Source organism: Pelecanus crispus, chromosome 5, assembly GCF_030463565.1.
Source record: "Pelecanus crispus isolate bPelCri1 chromosome 5, bPelCri1.pri, whole genome shotgun sequence".
NCBI lineage: Eukaryota > Metazoa > Chordata > Aves > Pelecaniformes > Pelecanidae > Pelecanus > Pelecanus crispus.
In genome coordinates, this window is record NC_134647.1 from 77,703,798 (window position 1) to 77,717,157 (window position 13,360).

General features: G+C 42.3%; 1 protein-coding gene across 1 annotated transcript; it reads left to right on the forward strand.

Annotated features, from left to right (window-relative positions):
• Positions 1–359: 359 nt before the first annotated feature.
• On the forward strand, positions 360–12,425 carry LMO4 (LIM domain only 4). The gene is made up of 4 exons (XM_075711109.1): positions 360–598; positions 7,525–7,621; positions 7,975–8,130; positions 12,281–12,425. The coding sequence occupies exons 1-4, from the start codon at positions 363–365 to the stop codon at positions 12,287–12,289; spliced, it is 498 nt and encodes a 165-aa protein (XP_075567224.1). The 5' UTR covers positions 360–362; the 3' UTR covers positions 12,290–12,425.
• The last annotated feature ends 935 nt before the right edge of the window (positions 12,426–13,360 follow it).

Genomic DNA, 13,360 nt, shown 5'->3' on the forward strand with positions numbered 1-13,360 from the left:
CTCTTCACACACTTTTTTCTTCCCCCCCCCCCCCCTTTTTTTTTTTTTTTCTTCCCCCTCCCTATAAGCAAAACAAACCCCGGGACCGTTCCTGACTTGCGAGCTGCAGCTGCACAAGCCCGGGGGGCGGCGGGGCGCGCCCCCCCCTCCCCGCTCCCCTGCCAGCTGCGCGGCCCCGCGTGTCCCCGCCCTGCCCCGCGTGTCCGTGCGTGTGTCCGTGCGCGTGTCCGTGTGTCACCCCCCGGGGCCCGGCAGCGGCGCCGGCCCCGCCGCGGGCGACGCGTGGGGGCGGGCGGGGCCGGCCGTCCCGTCCCGTCCCGTCCCGTCCCTGAGCCGCCTCCGCCCCTCTCTCCGCGCAGGCCATGGTGAACCCCGGCGGCAGCTCCCAGCCGCCCCCGGTGACGGCGGGCTCCCTCTCGTGGAAGCGGTGCGCCGGCTGCGGGGGGAAGATCGCCGACCGCTTCCTGCTCTACGCCATGGACAGCTACTGGCACAGCCGCTGCCTCAAGTGCTCCTGCTGCCAGGCCCAGCTGGGGGACATCGGCACCTCCTGCTACACCAAGAGCGGCATGATTCTCTGCAGAAACGACTACATCAGGTGAGGCGCCGGCGGCAGGCAGCGCCAGGCCTGCCAGGCACCGCTTCCCCCCTCGCTCCCTCCTTGCCTTTTTTTTTTTTCTTTTCTCCCCCCCCCACCCCTTCGTCTGTGGCAGGAGGGGTGGGCTGGCTCGGGATGGCAGCATCGCTCCTTCATTAGGAGCGGAGAGACGTGCGGGTGCGGAGACGGATGTGAGCGCCTAGCCCAGGGCGCAGTGGCGGCTGCCAAGTGGAGGGAAGAGTTGGGGAGCGGGGGGGGGGTGGTGGTGGTGGAACGACGACTGTAACTTTAAAGTGGTTTGTCAGCACAAAACAAGTCCTAACTAAAAATAAACAGCAATCAGAGAGGCTAAATTAATCTGCTTTGTTGTAGTGTTGAAGGAGAAGTGTGCATATCTGAACGGTAAATGTTAAAATCGTAGGGCTTTAAATAAGGCTGTGGCAGAGGTGCTAAATAATGAAATGCCTGCCTTTAGTATCTGATTAATTATGATATTTACATAAGCACCTTTAAACTCCTTTGAGTGGAAACAGAATGACTCATTCTCTGTCCTCCTTGTGAAAGAGCTGATTAACCGTCAGTTGGAGGGCCACCGATTCTACTTGCAGCCAAAACCAGCGCTATAATGTTTGTCTTCGCATTGTGAGGGAGAAGCTTTGAACCCACGTTTCTCCCAACTTCCAGCTGAAATTGAGAAAATGCAGGGGACAGGAGAGGAGGGATATGCGCTTGCCCTTTATTTCTTATCTCTCTCTTTTTTTTGAAGCTGTTCGCTCTAAATGCCGCAGATTTGGGTACGGGGAACTAAGCCTTATTAATCTCGCATCTGTTGGGGTACGGTGAGATTACGCGGAGTATCCCTTCCAACGAGTTTCCAATATAATTAATAGAAAGAATTCATGAGGTCAGGTGCCCGCACGATCTTTTCAGGTGAACTCAAGCTACTTAAACTCATTAATTTAAAAGGAGGCATTTTGAAGGATTACACATTTAATTTGAGTAAATGGTTTGATAGACTGATGCACATGAATGCTTCAAGGAGGTGTTCTATTTCAACATTCAGTAATTAAAAAAAACAACAAAAAAAGCCCCATACCTTCCCGGCATAACAGAAATGCTTAGTTAAAACAAATTGTGTTTTGTTTAAATGCTTCTGGCTTCTCGTTTACAGTAAATGTCAAGAGTTAACCCAGTTTTTTCTTCTCCCTGATGGTCAAAAAGTTCCACTTTTTTCCTTCCTTTCTGCAAGAGGAAAAAAAAAATCAGCCACAAAATGTTACAAGTTTGCTTATGTTGTAAAACTTGACTTCTGTCTGAGAAGATCAGGACTGTACTGAATGCGTGCGTGTGCGTGGAGACCTCCTTAGTCGAAAAGGACGAAGTTAAGACCTGGTTGCTCTGACAGCGCAGCCTCTGTCCCGATAACATGGCTGCATCTTCGGTCAGTTAAGTAGATGAAACGCAGCCCTCGGTATCTGTGAGGAATCGGAGCCTCGGCTTCGCTAGTTTCGGGGTATTTTTAGAGAGGAATGCTAGAAAACCAGCACACAGAGGGGGTTTTAATGGTGCTTTTCGGTCATCGTCCTAAGCAACAAGCCTAAGCCTGGCAGAATTGTAATTAAATAGAGCAGAACGGTGTTAGGGGAAGAGTCTCGTTTGAAGTGGAAAAATTGACACTACTGTTAAGATGCACTGAATAGTACAGATTCATCACTCGACCAGCACCATCAAACAAACCCTCATGTCTGATTACTACTAATTAAAAAGAGAAGATGCGTCCACTGTATCCCAGAGGCAAGTTCAGGCAAGCTTATCGCAGTCCTCTGGTTTTGTGTTGCCAAAAATTAATACTCGTTTATTTTAATGTAGGCGATTATGAATAGGACGCTTTATCAGATGAGGGGTTTGAATTGATCTCCTTGTTCTATCGCCTGACTTCTCTTTAGATCTGTGTAATTTGACTTGCAAAAATAACTCTGACAGATGCTTGCTGAAACTTGAACTGGACACTGTACGCTCAAGGTGGGGTAGGGCAGCCTGGCCCTGCCAGGGCCGAGTTAACTCGGAGCTTTCCCGCTGGAAATGGGACTTCGCGGGCTTCCACGTGGGTCGCGCCGGCGCGAGGGAGACCCTCGCCCTTTTCTTGCTCGGAGCGGCCTCATTTGGTTGTGGAGGCGATGCCATCCATTCGGCAGCGGGTCTCTCCGGTTCCCCTCCGCCATTCCCCCATCTTCATCTTCCGTAGGGCTTTTGCGGCGGCGCGTTCCCTTCCCCGGGCGAGAGCCACGGGCGCGGTTCTCGCTCGGAGACACGGGGGCACGCAAGACCCCGATGGACGAGAGGAGGAGGAGGAGGAGGACTGATCGGCCCAGGTGAAGGGGACTCGACTCCTCCGGGCCAAGACCACGGGGCCGTTTACTAATGAGCTTTTTTAACCGGCTGAGGTTGTACGTGGGGATTTTTTGTTGTTGTTTAAACAACACAACGCTCCCCTTGCCCTCCCTCCCCCTCAAAACCCCACAACAAATTAGCCGTAGAGCTACAGCGGCTGCCTTCCCTGAAAGCCAAGGTTCCTGGGAAAAGAGAGGGAGGCGAAAATCCCGGTCCCTTCCCCTCCCTCCCCACGGCGAGCAGCGGGCTGGCAGGAGGGGAGCGGAGCGCAGCCCTCCCAACCTTGAGATGCCAGATAAAGCAGCAGCGTGGCAGGGAATCCGCACAATTAAAAGCTTTAATTAGTGTCTCCTCCATTTTCTCTTAGTTCTGATAGGTTTTATCTAATGAGATCTGGTCCCTGGCTTAGATCTGCTCGGAATGACGTGTCCGAAATGAATGAGAGCCGCGTCGCAAACAAAACATTTAATTAACAAAATTGGCCTCTAAGAGGGAGCAGGGAGTGGTGGGGAAGGGAAGGGGGGGGGGAGGCTGCCCGGGCGCCTCTTAAAGGGGCAGCGCCCGCGGCCCCTCCCCTCCCCGGGCGCCCGCTCCTCGCAGCGCGGCGTGGGCGCAGCCCGCCCGGCCCCTTGCGTGGGGCCGCTCGCCCGGCCGTGGGGCCACTGGCCCGGCCGCGGGGCGACTGGCCCGGCCGCAGCCGCGGTGTGCGCCGCCCGCGCCGGGGAGGGGGCTGGCGGGCAGCGAGTTCATTTCCCTGGCAATCAGCGGCAAGCTGCTATATGCAGGGAATGCTGTCCCTTTAATTGAACAGGCTAGGTAATTAAATGGCACTTTTCCAATAGGACGTGCTAGGTAAATCTAATAGTTGGTTATTTAATATCACTTTGAAGTCTGCCCACTCAAGCACAATGACAGCACAGGAGCATGTGAACTATTAGCTAGGAAAAAAAAAAAAAAAACCCAGGATCTCAAAAATTAATTAAATCGCATGCAATTTAGGGGGAACGTTTATCTTGATTTGTCATAACAGAATTAATTCAAGGCCTCCAATTCACTTGGGGGCAGATCTGTTACTCTGAATTAACCAAGCGTAATTTGGCTGTTTTTTTTTTTTTTTTTCTTCCTCCCTTCCCCTTCTCTAATGCAGCACTTGCCATTATGCACAGCCCCCCTTTTAAGTATCAATAGCTTCTGGTGCTTTTAAGGTGCTTGGTCTCTAGTTATTCTGAAGTACCTTTAATGGACTTGGCTCCAGGCGTAATTTCTGTGTTGCCTTTCTTTGTTACATTTAATATAGCTGGTGCAGAATTTAGATTAAATATAGGGAATGTACAGAAACACCAATCGCTTCTGGATCAGTAAGTCTGGATGTGCATTTCTCTTTGCTAGGGCTAGGATATATACTTGTGGGCAGGGAGAATCAGAGCACTTAAATCTGTCTCTGCAATTTTGGAAACAACTGGAACCTTATTTTGTTAGTACGAGTTGCTAGAGATGTGTGTCTGCTGATAGTGAATTTTGAGCAGCAAGACGGGAAACTGGGCTGAAAAGATTTCTTGCTGCCTTCATTCCCACTCTTGTGAAAGTTCTGCCCCCCCAAAAAAACCCAAACCCAACCCCAAAAAACAGGAGCGTTTGTGTGTTTGGGGGTGTGGGGAATGCTGTGTTGGAACCACACAGTAGTTAATTTAAGGTGGCTCAGTAAAATGCTGCTAAGTGTAGAAGAGCTGCCTTGTCCGTACAGGGAACCTCTTGATGTTTGTGATTGATTGCATTGCCCAAATGTTGAAATATTAATGACCTTCTTGGACTGAGGACCCAAAGAGGAAACTGAAACCAATTCTGTCATCACAATTAAAGAGTCCCCTGGCTTTAATTAGCCTGACCTGGGGTATCTCTACCCATTGCTGCAGTTAAAGAGAAAAGAGCCCATTAAAGTCCAGTCTGAGACCGATAGCTACTTAATTGAGCACCTAAAGCCTCAAGCCTTTTAAATCAAATACTGTCCTGGACAGTCCCCCTGGTTAGATAATTAGCTCTCCAGCCTCTCAGAAACCATGTGAAACAACTTTTTCAGTAAAGAATAGTTACTATGGGAGGCTTCCTTTACTGGTAAGGAGGAATAACATTTTTTTTAAAAGATAAAACCTTTTTCCTGTTAATGGTATTACAGAACAAAACCATTCATAACAGTAGAGCAGGAAAAATAAGCTTAATTTTCCTGGTAAATAATACAAAGCAGCAGGAAGGCGTTCTGACTTTGGGAGTAATTTTTAGGAATTTTAGCAGAAGATTCAGCTGCAGTGACTTCCCAAACCAGAATTGTTCTGGGAGAATGCTTAGGGAAAACCTAAGATGTGCGGAAAGCCTCTGGATTAGTTTGACTCCATTTATTAGAATTCAGAGACGTTCAAGGTGTATGACCACTTCTAGTCAGAGAGAATTGTATAACAAATGAATGCTTAATGAGGACAAGTAGCGCAATGAGATCAGTATTCCGAAAGCTCTGTTTTCGGTTGGGTGGTGCAATTGTACGGGGGGTTGCGAGAGACCGCTCACCGGGTTCAGATTTTCCCGGACGGGTAACGTTGTCTGCGCCTCTTTGCCTTTCGTCCTCCACCCTACCCAGCAGTACCCTTCTCGCAACCCCCTTACCCTAGATTTTTGGATCTTTGCTCTAGAAATGTAACAGCGCCTCACTGCCTCCTCTTGCAGTGCTTCCTGTGCACCTTTTCTACGTGCCAACTTCATTACTAGTAACAATGGAGGAAGAAAAACACGTATCGTAAAGCTTTGGAAGTAACCTCAATACATCGTGTAACTACTCGGAACTGGTCCTGGTTTAGAAGATGCCCTAATAATGGACCCTTAGTTTCCAGACAGTTTCGTCCCTTTGGCCGGAGGTCCTGACAATGTATTAGTTCAGCTTTCCCTTTGTAACCACTGTGATTCTGCGAGACCGTGTCAATGTGTCGTGGATCTCAGACTAATTAGTTTTGAAATGGAGTTTTGATTGAACTCTTCAAATCGATGCTGCTGCAAAATTTGTTTCTCAGCTTCCTATTAAAAGCCATCTTAAGGGGCAGTTTTACTACTCTCTCTGTCGTTCAGTCGATACATTTAATAGCAACTTACAGGCTATTTTCAATAAAGTGGCGACAGCAAATTAGTAGTTTGAACATGACAAGCCTCCTCTGCAAGCTCAGATTCTGAAAATTCAAAGCAATTATTTTTATACAGAGGCACACCGCAATCATTCAGATTGCGGGTATTCTGTTGTAATGTGTCTCCTAGGTTGACACAAACAGAATTTTATGACTTTATTTGGACAGGAAGGAGATGCAAATATTAATATTTATTATGACACCAATACGCTAATTTGTAAATCCTATTACTATGTTTTACATCGTGCAGAAAAGTGGGTCTGTGACCCTGCCAGCTAGTTCAGTTTCCTTTTTCACTGTGAAATGATTGTGGTAGTCTTTCTAAATATTTGTGTATATTAGAGGCGCGCGCAAAAGCAAATACAGGTTTTCTAATTCTAGCTAACACAGCCTGTAAAAGTAGAACTCAATAATCATTATTGTATTGTATTTTGAATCGATGCGTTGTGCCTTTAAATGGATTTGAAGAATTATGTATATATTTTTCTTCACCACTCTTCTGCCTATTCCCCCCCTCCCCCCGCTGCGTGTGCCCCCCCCCCCCCCCATGGCAGATGTTGTGGTCTCATTTGATTGCATAGGAAAACTGCAGTGATACAGCAAACACCCAGAGAGATATGATGACAAATGGGTCCAGATCCCGGTAAATTACTTTCTGCTCAAATCGAAATTTCATTCAGTTTGTTGCTAGCAGAGATGAAGTAATCTAAATTGTGGACTCAGGAGCAGATAGAGGGAAGTTGGAGCAAGCATTTCATTATCAAGAGAGAGAGAAGGTTAGGATGAAAGAGATGAGCAGAGGCAAATCTAAAGTGTTGACACCATGATTGAAAAGGTTAACCCATACACATTATATATCAACCTGGATAGCAGAGAGTTTCTAATGGAAACTCTGCACTGATGGAGGTTTACTGGAGTTTCAATACACTGAGCATGATGTCTTCTTAGATATACAATCAAATCCTCTTAACCCTTTTGATGACTCATATCTCAAGATATGATTAAAGTACAAAAGAGTTCTTCATATAATTTCAAGGACACAATGCATTTAAACTCCAGTCATGAATTGTATCTTTTTTTTTTATGATGAACCCAGTAATCTGATAAAATGTGTGTAGTACAGAATTGTTTGTGTTTCTAGAGGTGTAAGTCAATATTTCTGATTAAATCCTGTGTAACCGCATCCGAGGTAGGGTGAAGCTACCAGTTGTTACACAAAAATATACTTTTTCATATTACGACACGTAAGCAAGTCGGTAGACGGGGGTCAGAAGTCTAAGATAGTTGTGTAAGAAACCATTGCAGTGATGCGCAAAAATGCTTAGAGCCTCCCGTGTATTAAATTATTCATGATCATCACCTCTGTTTCAGGTTATTTGGAAATAGCGGTGCTTGCAGTGCCTGTGGACAGTCCATTCCTGCAAGCGAGCTGGTCATGAGGGCACAGGGCAACGTCTATCATCTTAAGGTGAGGGGGTTTTTCTACGTATTTTTTTGAGTAGCTGATTAGTACTGCCGTGCTTCTTCAGTATAAAATCTGCATCTGCTTATGAATGAAATGAAAGCAATAACTAGAAATGTGAGTATATATTACAAAGCTTCCCTTAGTGTGCAGCTTTGTTCCCTCGTAATCAGTAAAACTATACTTGAGTTATGTACTGCACAGTCCCAACAGGTAAGACTAATGCCATATTTGGAGATACTAGAAACCAAGCAGCTCCATATCTCAACTGTACTTGCAGTCTCTGAAGTGTAATTTTCAAACCTGCAGCATGCTTAATTTGTGCTGTAGTTTCACTTGCTGTCTCTTTCCTTTTTCAGTGTTTTACATGCTCTACCTGCCGGAATCGCCTGGTCCCCGGAGATCGGTTTCACTACATCAATGGCAGTTTATTTTGTGAACATGATAGACCTACAGCTCTCATCAATGGCCATTTGAATTCACTTCAGAGTAATCCACTACTGCCAGACCAGAAGGTGAATACTCAACAATTACTAATAAGCTTTATTAGAGCTAAATGAAGATCAATTTCTTTTCAGTCTAATAGAGGACATTCCCCACCCCTGCAAGGAGACCTTTAAGTAACCGAACTTACCTTAAATAACTTAGGCATGGGGTATGGGGAGAAAATACTAACCTTTTAAACATGACATATAGGGTGAGTCAGTTTATTTTGGTTTGGGTATGTGCATCTGTACAGCTGTTGATCTCCTTATGTACAAAGCAAAATGGAGAGCATACGTTAATATAAACCCTTAACAAAGAGAAGTATTTTATTTTATAATCCTGAAATTAAGGGCTACAAGAGAGCAGGTTTCTGTGGGAGGAAAATTAGGTCCTTTAATATGGAAATAACTGTCTTGTGAAGAGAAGGTTCCTGAACTAAACCAATGTATTTCACTTTACTGTTAAGGTTTTAGTTGAGGAAGCATGCTGGGGTACTCTTTCAGTATTTTCTTGTCTGTTTTGTATGTCATAACTCAGATTTAAAAACCAAAGTGCTATTTTCTTATCGCTCCATAACACTAATAGCTCAACTAGAGATTGTATATCTCTGTGGTTGATAGCTCTTGGTTTCTAGCTAAATGAGTAAATAATGACTGTACAAATCACACAGGGAAGAAGAAGAAGAAAAAAATTTCTGATCAACAGTTGTCCAGTAACTCTGAAACTAGATAGTTTTAGATCTATTTTAATCTCCTTAATAAGTCCTAAAGCTATGCAAGTGAGTGCATTTTGATAACTGCTGTGCCTAATTTGTAACAATTACTGTCAACCTTGAGTTAAGAGACTGTTCATTCCACCCTGGTCCAGAAAAGAGTGAATGTATGACTCTTGCACATAATTTTATTCACATCATATTTCATACTGATTATGTATTGATGACATTGATTCATTTACTCTTTACAGCGCCACTTGCATGGATATTAAATCTTATTGACCACAGATGAATTTTAATTTCAGATTGGTGATAGATTTTTCCATCAGCTCTGATAGTATATTTGACTTTTTCATCATTAACCCAGGCAATCACACAGCACTGAGTTATTGCAATGAAACAAAAAGTGCACACTTCAGTTGGTAATTCTTTATAGATTTACAATAGGAACTTCATTAATGTCTGTAAGGATCACAAAAAATAACATTTATCTGCAAATAGGAATTTGGAAGATTAAAAAAAAATCTGGGACAAATGTTAACCTGATCTATTCTGTAATGTGCAGAATATTTTTTAGTGCTTTTACTTAGTGGAGAAATACATCCCAGAAAACACAAACCGGTTTTTAATTTCCGTGATTTTTTTGTTGTTGTGTTGCTACATTTCAATATCTGTGTTTGCTTTTTTTTTCCTGTGCCTAAATTTACTGATTAATTTTAAGTATTCTTTCAAGTCTTATACAGTGAATGTAATTACATCAAAATAAAACGTGGACCTTTTTATTTACTTAATTTGTCAGTCGAGGTGATGAGAGAGTTGAGTACAAAAGTCCTATAGTTAGGCAGAGCAAAGATAATTAACATTGGAGAAGAATGTGCAGCCTCTTCTCAAGGAAGTACAAATACAGTTAAAGATTCATAGATTTATACTGTTGTGAATTTTAATGAAACAAATCTGTAACACAGACTAGCTAGCAGTGAATCTGTTAAATGAGTATTTGTAGGTATCCCATTTCAAAATATAGGTAAAACCATTCATCTTTATATACTGCAGTAAAAGGTTTACCATTCTGCGAGAGTGGTTTATCCACTTGTCTTCTATGAATGTAAAGTTTAATGTAACTTCAAATAGGTGTCTAAATTGTCATTTAGTTTTATCAGTTCCTTACTATGCCTTAGCAAAACATAAAAATGATTTAGTTGCAATAAAAGCAGTAGACATGATGAGGAACATAGAACATGGAAAAGAGAAGTAAAATTGGACTGGGCTTGCAGAGCTCACAACTGTAGACGCCTGGTAGAAGCCAAATGCAGAGAAAATAGTGAGAACAGGTTTTTATTAGTTCCTGTCGCCGACTGTTAACTGCATTGCTACAGTCAATGATGAGGCAGATGAAGAGGTGTTAGGGAGAAGATTGGGGGGGGAGAGATTATAGTTTGGGGTTGGGTTTTTTTTTTTTCCCCTTTATAACATAATCTCCTACCAGTTTTCAAAGGGGAACTGGGGAGCACCTGAACCCCAGAAAACTGAAATACAGCTGAGGAGACAAGTTGGTAATTCCTAGATTTGTCAGGTTTCTGGAGTTTTCGAAGCTACAGGGGCAGGTGCCAAGAGAGTCGTGTTTTGTATGTTGGCTTTTTAACAGCTTAAAGACGTTTACATCCGAGATGTTTTCCAGAAAGCTGTGTGTTTTAGGGCCACTAATTAAAAATGTTCTTCCACTATGACAGAGTTGGCTGTAACAGATACTTTTTATTAAACATTAAAGATCAATCAGTCTCCGGGTTGTTCTACCACTAGAGATTGTAGACGTAGCAGAGTATTCACAGGGCTTTTTATTAAACTGAAGAGATTGAGACGTACTCCCAGCATCAAAACCCATTTTTGTTGCGTATGTGAGGGTGGCGGTTATGAACTCACTGTTGTCTTAATACTAGTTTACAGGTTAATGCCTGTCGGTGATTGGTGCAGGCAGAAAGGGTTGCATGACCTAAGTTTGTTTAAAAACTTGGGTTTTCTTCTTAAGGAGGCAAATGCAGTGATGTTGGCTATTCCTGCCTTTTGCCTCCCTGAGGCGATTCACACACCTAAACTGTAACTTCCCAGCACTTGCTATGGAGTTTGAAAAAAATACCTGTTTTCTCTGAACTCGGTACTGCTTGCCTGCAGAATGCAAACTCTTTGTTTGCGATGTCCTGTGTGACGTTTCATTTGAAGGGGCTGTATTGTCAAGAATCCTCTATGCTTTTTTGGTAGTGGTAGTATTCCTGTAGTATTTCTTGTTTGCAACAGTGTTACCACCTACTAAACGTGTAAATTTTCCACCGGTTGGCAATGTTCGTAGCAAACGCTTGTCTTCAGCTTCTATACTTTTAAATAAAGTGTGTGAGTTAGTTTACGTCTTTCAGAGAAGATCTTAAAAATCTTCTAGTTTACATATCACTGAAGAATTCCCTTGTAGTTACATAATTGGTGTTGTCTGTGTCCATAGCAGAAGATATTTGATGCTCATTTATTAAATATGCTTGCTGGCTGCTCCCTAATCTTTGTTCTGGACAGACAAATTACCTTTCTCACACTGAGCTTCAGCTCTGGGGAATTAAACCTCCAAGCCTCTACTACTTTAATTAGCTTGAAAGTGGGGGGTTGCAGTTACTAATAGACCTCAGGCTTTTAGTAACTTAGAGAAAGGGTGAAAAAAGAACTTCCTGGGAAGCGCAAAATGTCATTTAAAAACCATAAAAATCTAATATATATTATTTCATTTTGGTAATTGCAAACAGATTGTATTTGAAGACTATGGATGATCATTTCTATTTTATCCATGAAAGTTTAGATTTTTATTGAGTGAGACACTTTTAATTATCACAATTCATTAACACCAGTGTGAAAGCACATGTTTGACTTCATATATTAAAATGTTTATGTAACATTAACTAACACACCAGATGAGGAATTTTAAATGGGGGGGAAAAATCCTGAAATATCTATATTTAGCTCTTGTGCAATGCAGCATATTAACCAAAGTTGCCTTGGGAGGATATTGGCTGTACTTTCTTATTTGCTTTACACACTATTTCTTCCAATTATAAGATCATATTACCAGCTTCTTCAAAGGCATGGCATAATGTTTCTTCCCTTTTAAAAGGGGCCCAGAAAAACCACCTTATTCACTGTACGATTTGTTACCAGAAAGTACACTTATTTATTGTTGTCGTCTCTTTTTTTTTTCCCCCGTCTGCTCTTTTTAGTAGTGAAACTGCAGAAAATGTTTGCTTTTTGCTATTTGAAGTTGAAACGTTAGCAGTATGAATGGATAGTGTAGAAAGCCTTAATCAAGTCACAGTTGGAAAGTAATCTAATAAAAAAGAGATTAGCGAATAAGGAAAAGACAAAAGCAGTCATGTTGTAGTTTCCTATCTCAAATTTAGTATTCTAGCTAAGATACCCATTTTTATTTCTTACAGGTCTGCTAAAAGGTCAGAGTAATGCAGAATGCGTGCCTTCATCTCAAATTTTGTTCATCACAGATGGATCCCATGTCTCCAAGTAGACAAGTCACCTTTGTAGCTAGCATCAATGCCAGCTCCATACCATTGCACCTTCTTTATTCTTGATTGCCCTTCCCACATTTATTGGTGTATTAAAATGACTGAATATGAACATTAAGGACTCCATGAACCTGGGCTAATGGGAGACTGTAGAGAAAATGAAAAAAGATCCACCGGAGGACATCTTGGGGGGGGCGGGTGGGGAAGATGACTAATGAAGCTAATTAAAAGAAGCATTGAAATCTGCTTTCTACCCTCATTAACAATTAGCAGGGCACTGGCCAGTTTGTACCCTGTGTTTTACCTTAACAACATTCTATTTGCTCTTTGTATATTTAAGTGTTGTAAGGAAATGTGTTTCAATCAAACTGAACATGAGATAAAGATGTGGCTTTTGTGATATTCTATCACAAACACTTTTATTGTATCTCTGTAAAATACAATGTATGTATGCATGTAAGTGTTTTTGTCCTAATGTTGCTACTTCCCATGGCAAAAAAAAAAAAAAAAAAAAAAAAAAAAAGGTCAGGCTCATAGCAGCTACTGTGTAGAAATTTTCACCTACTTCTAATTTGCTGAATGAAGAAAAATCTTTTATTTGTGATATTTTCAGAGACATTTGCTCTAGTATGGTGTATTTAAATAATAAAAAAGTAAAACAACACTGAATTGAGTATGGGTTTTAGAAGCTTTACTTTTTTTTTTTTTTTAAAAAAAACCAACTCATTCAAAACATTATTCTGAAACTATATCTTAAGTAGTCATTACCTTAATTGTCAGTTACCTTTAAAAGTAGCTTTTTGGTTTAGATGGTTTTTTGTCTTATGCCAGTAAAGAATCTGTTAAACTACTTAACTGTGTTACTTTTGGCAAGGATACAGAGCACTACTTCAAAATGATCTTTATTTTTCTTAATTCTGGTAACAGCAAGTATCTTATAATTCATATTGCAGTGAATTATGGTACTCATATAGGTATTGTGGTCTCTTTCTATCC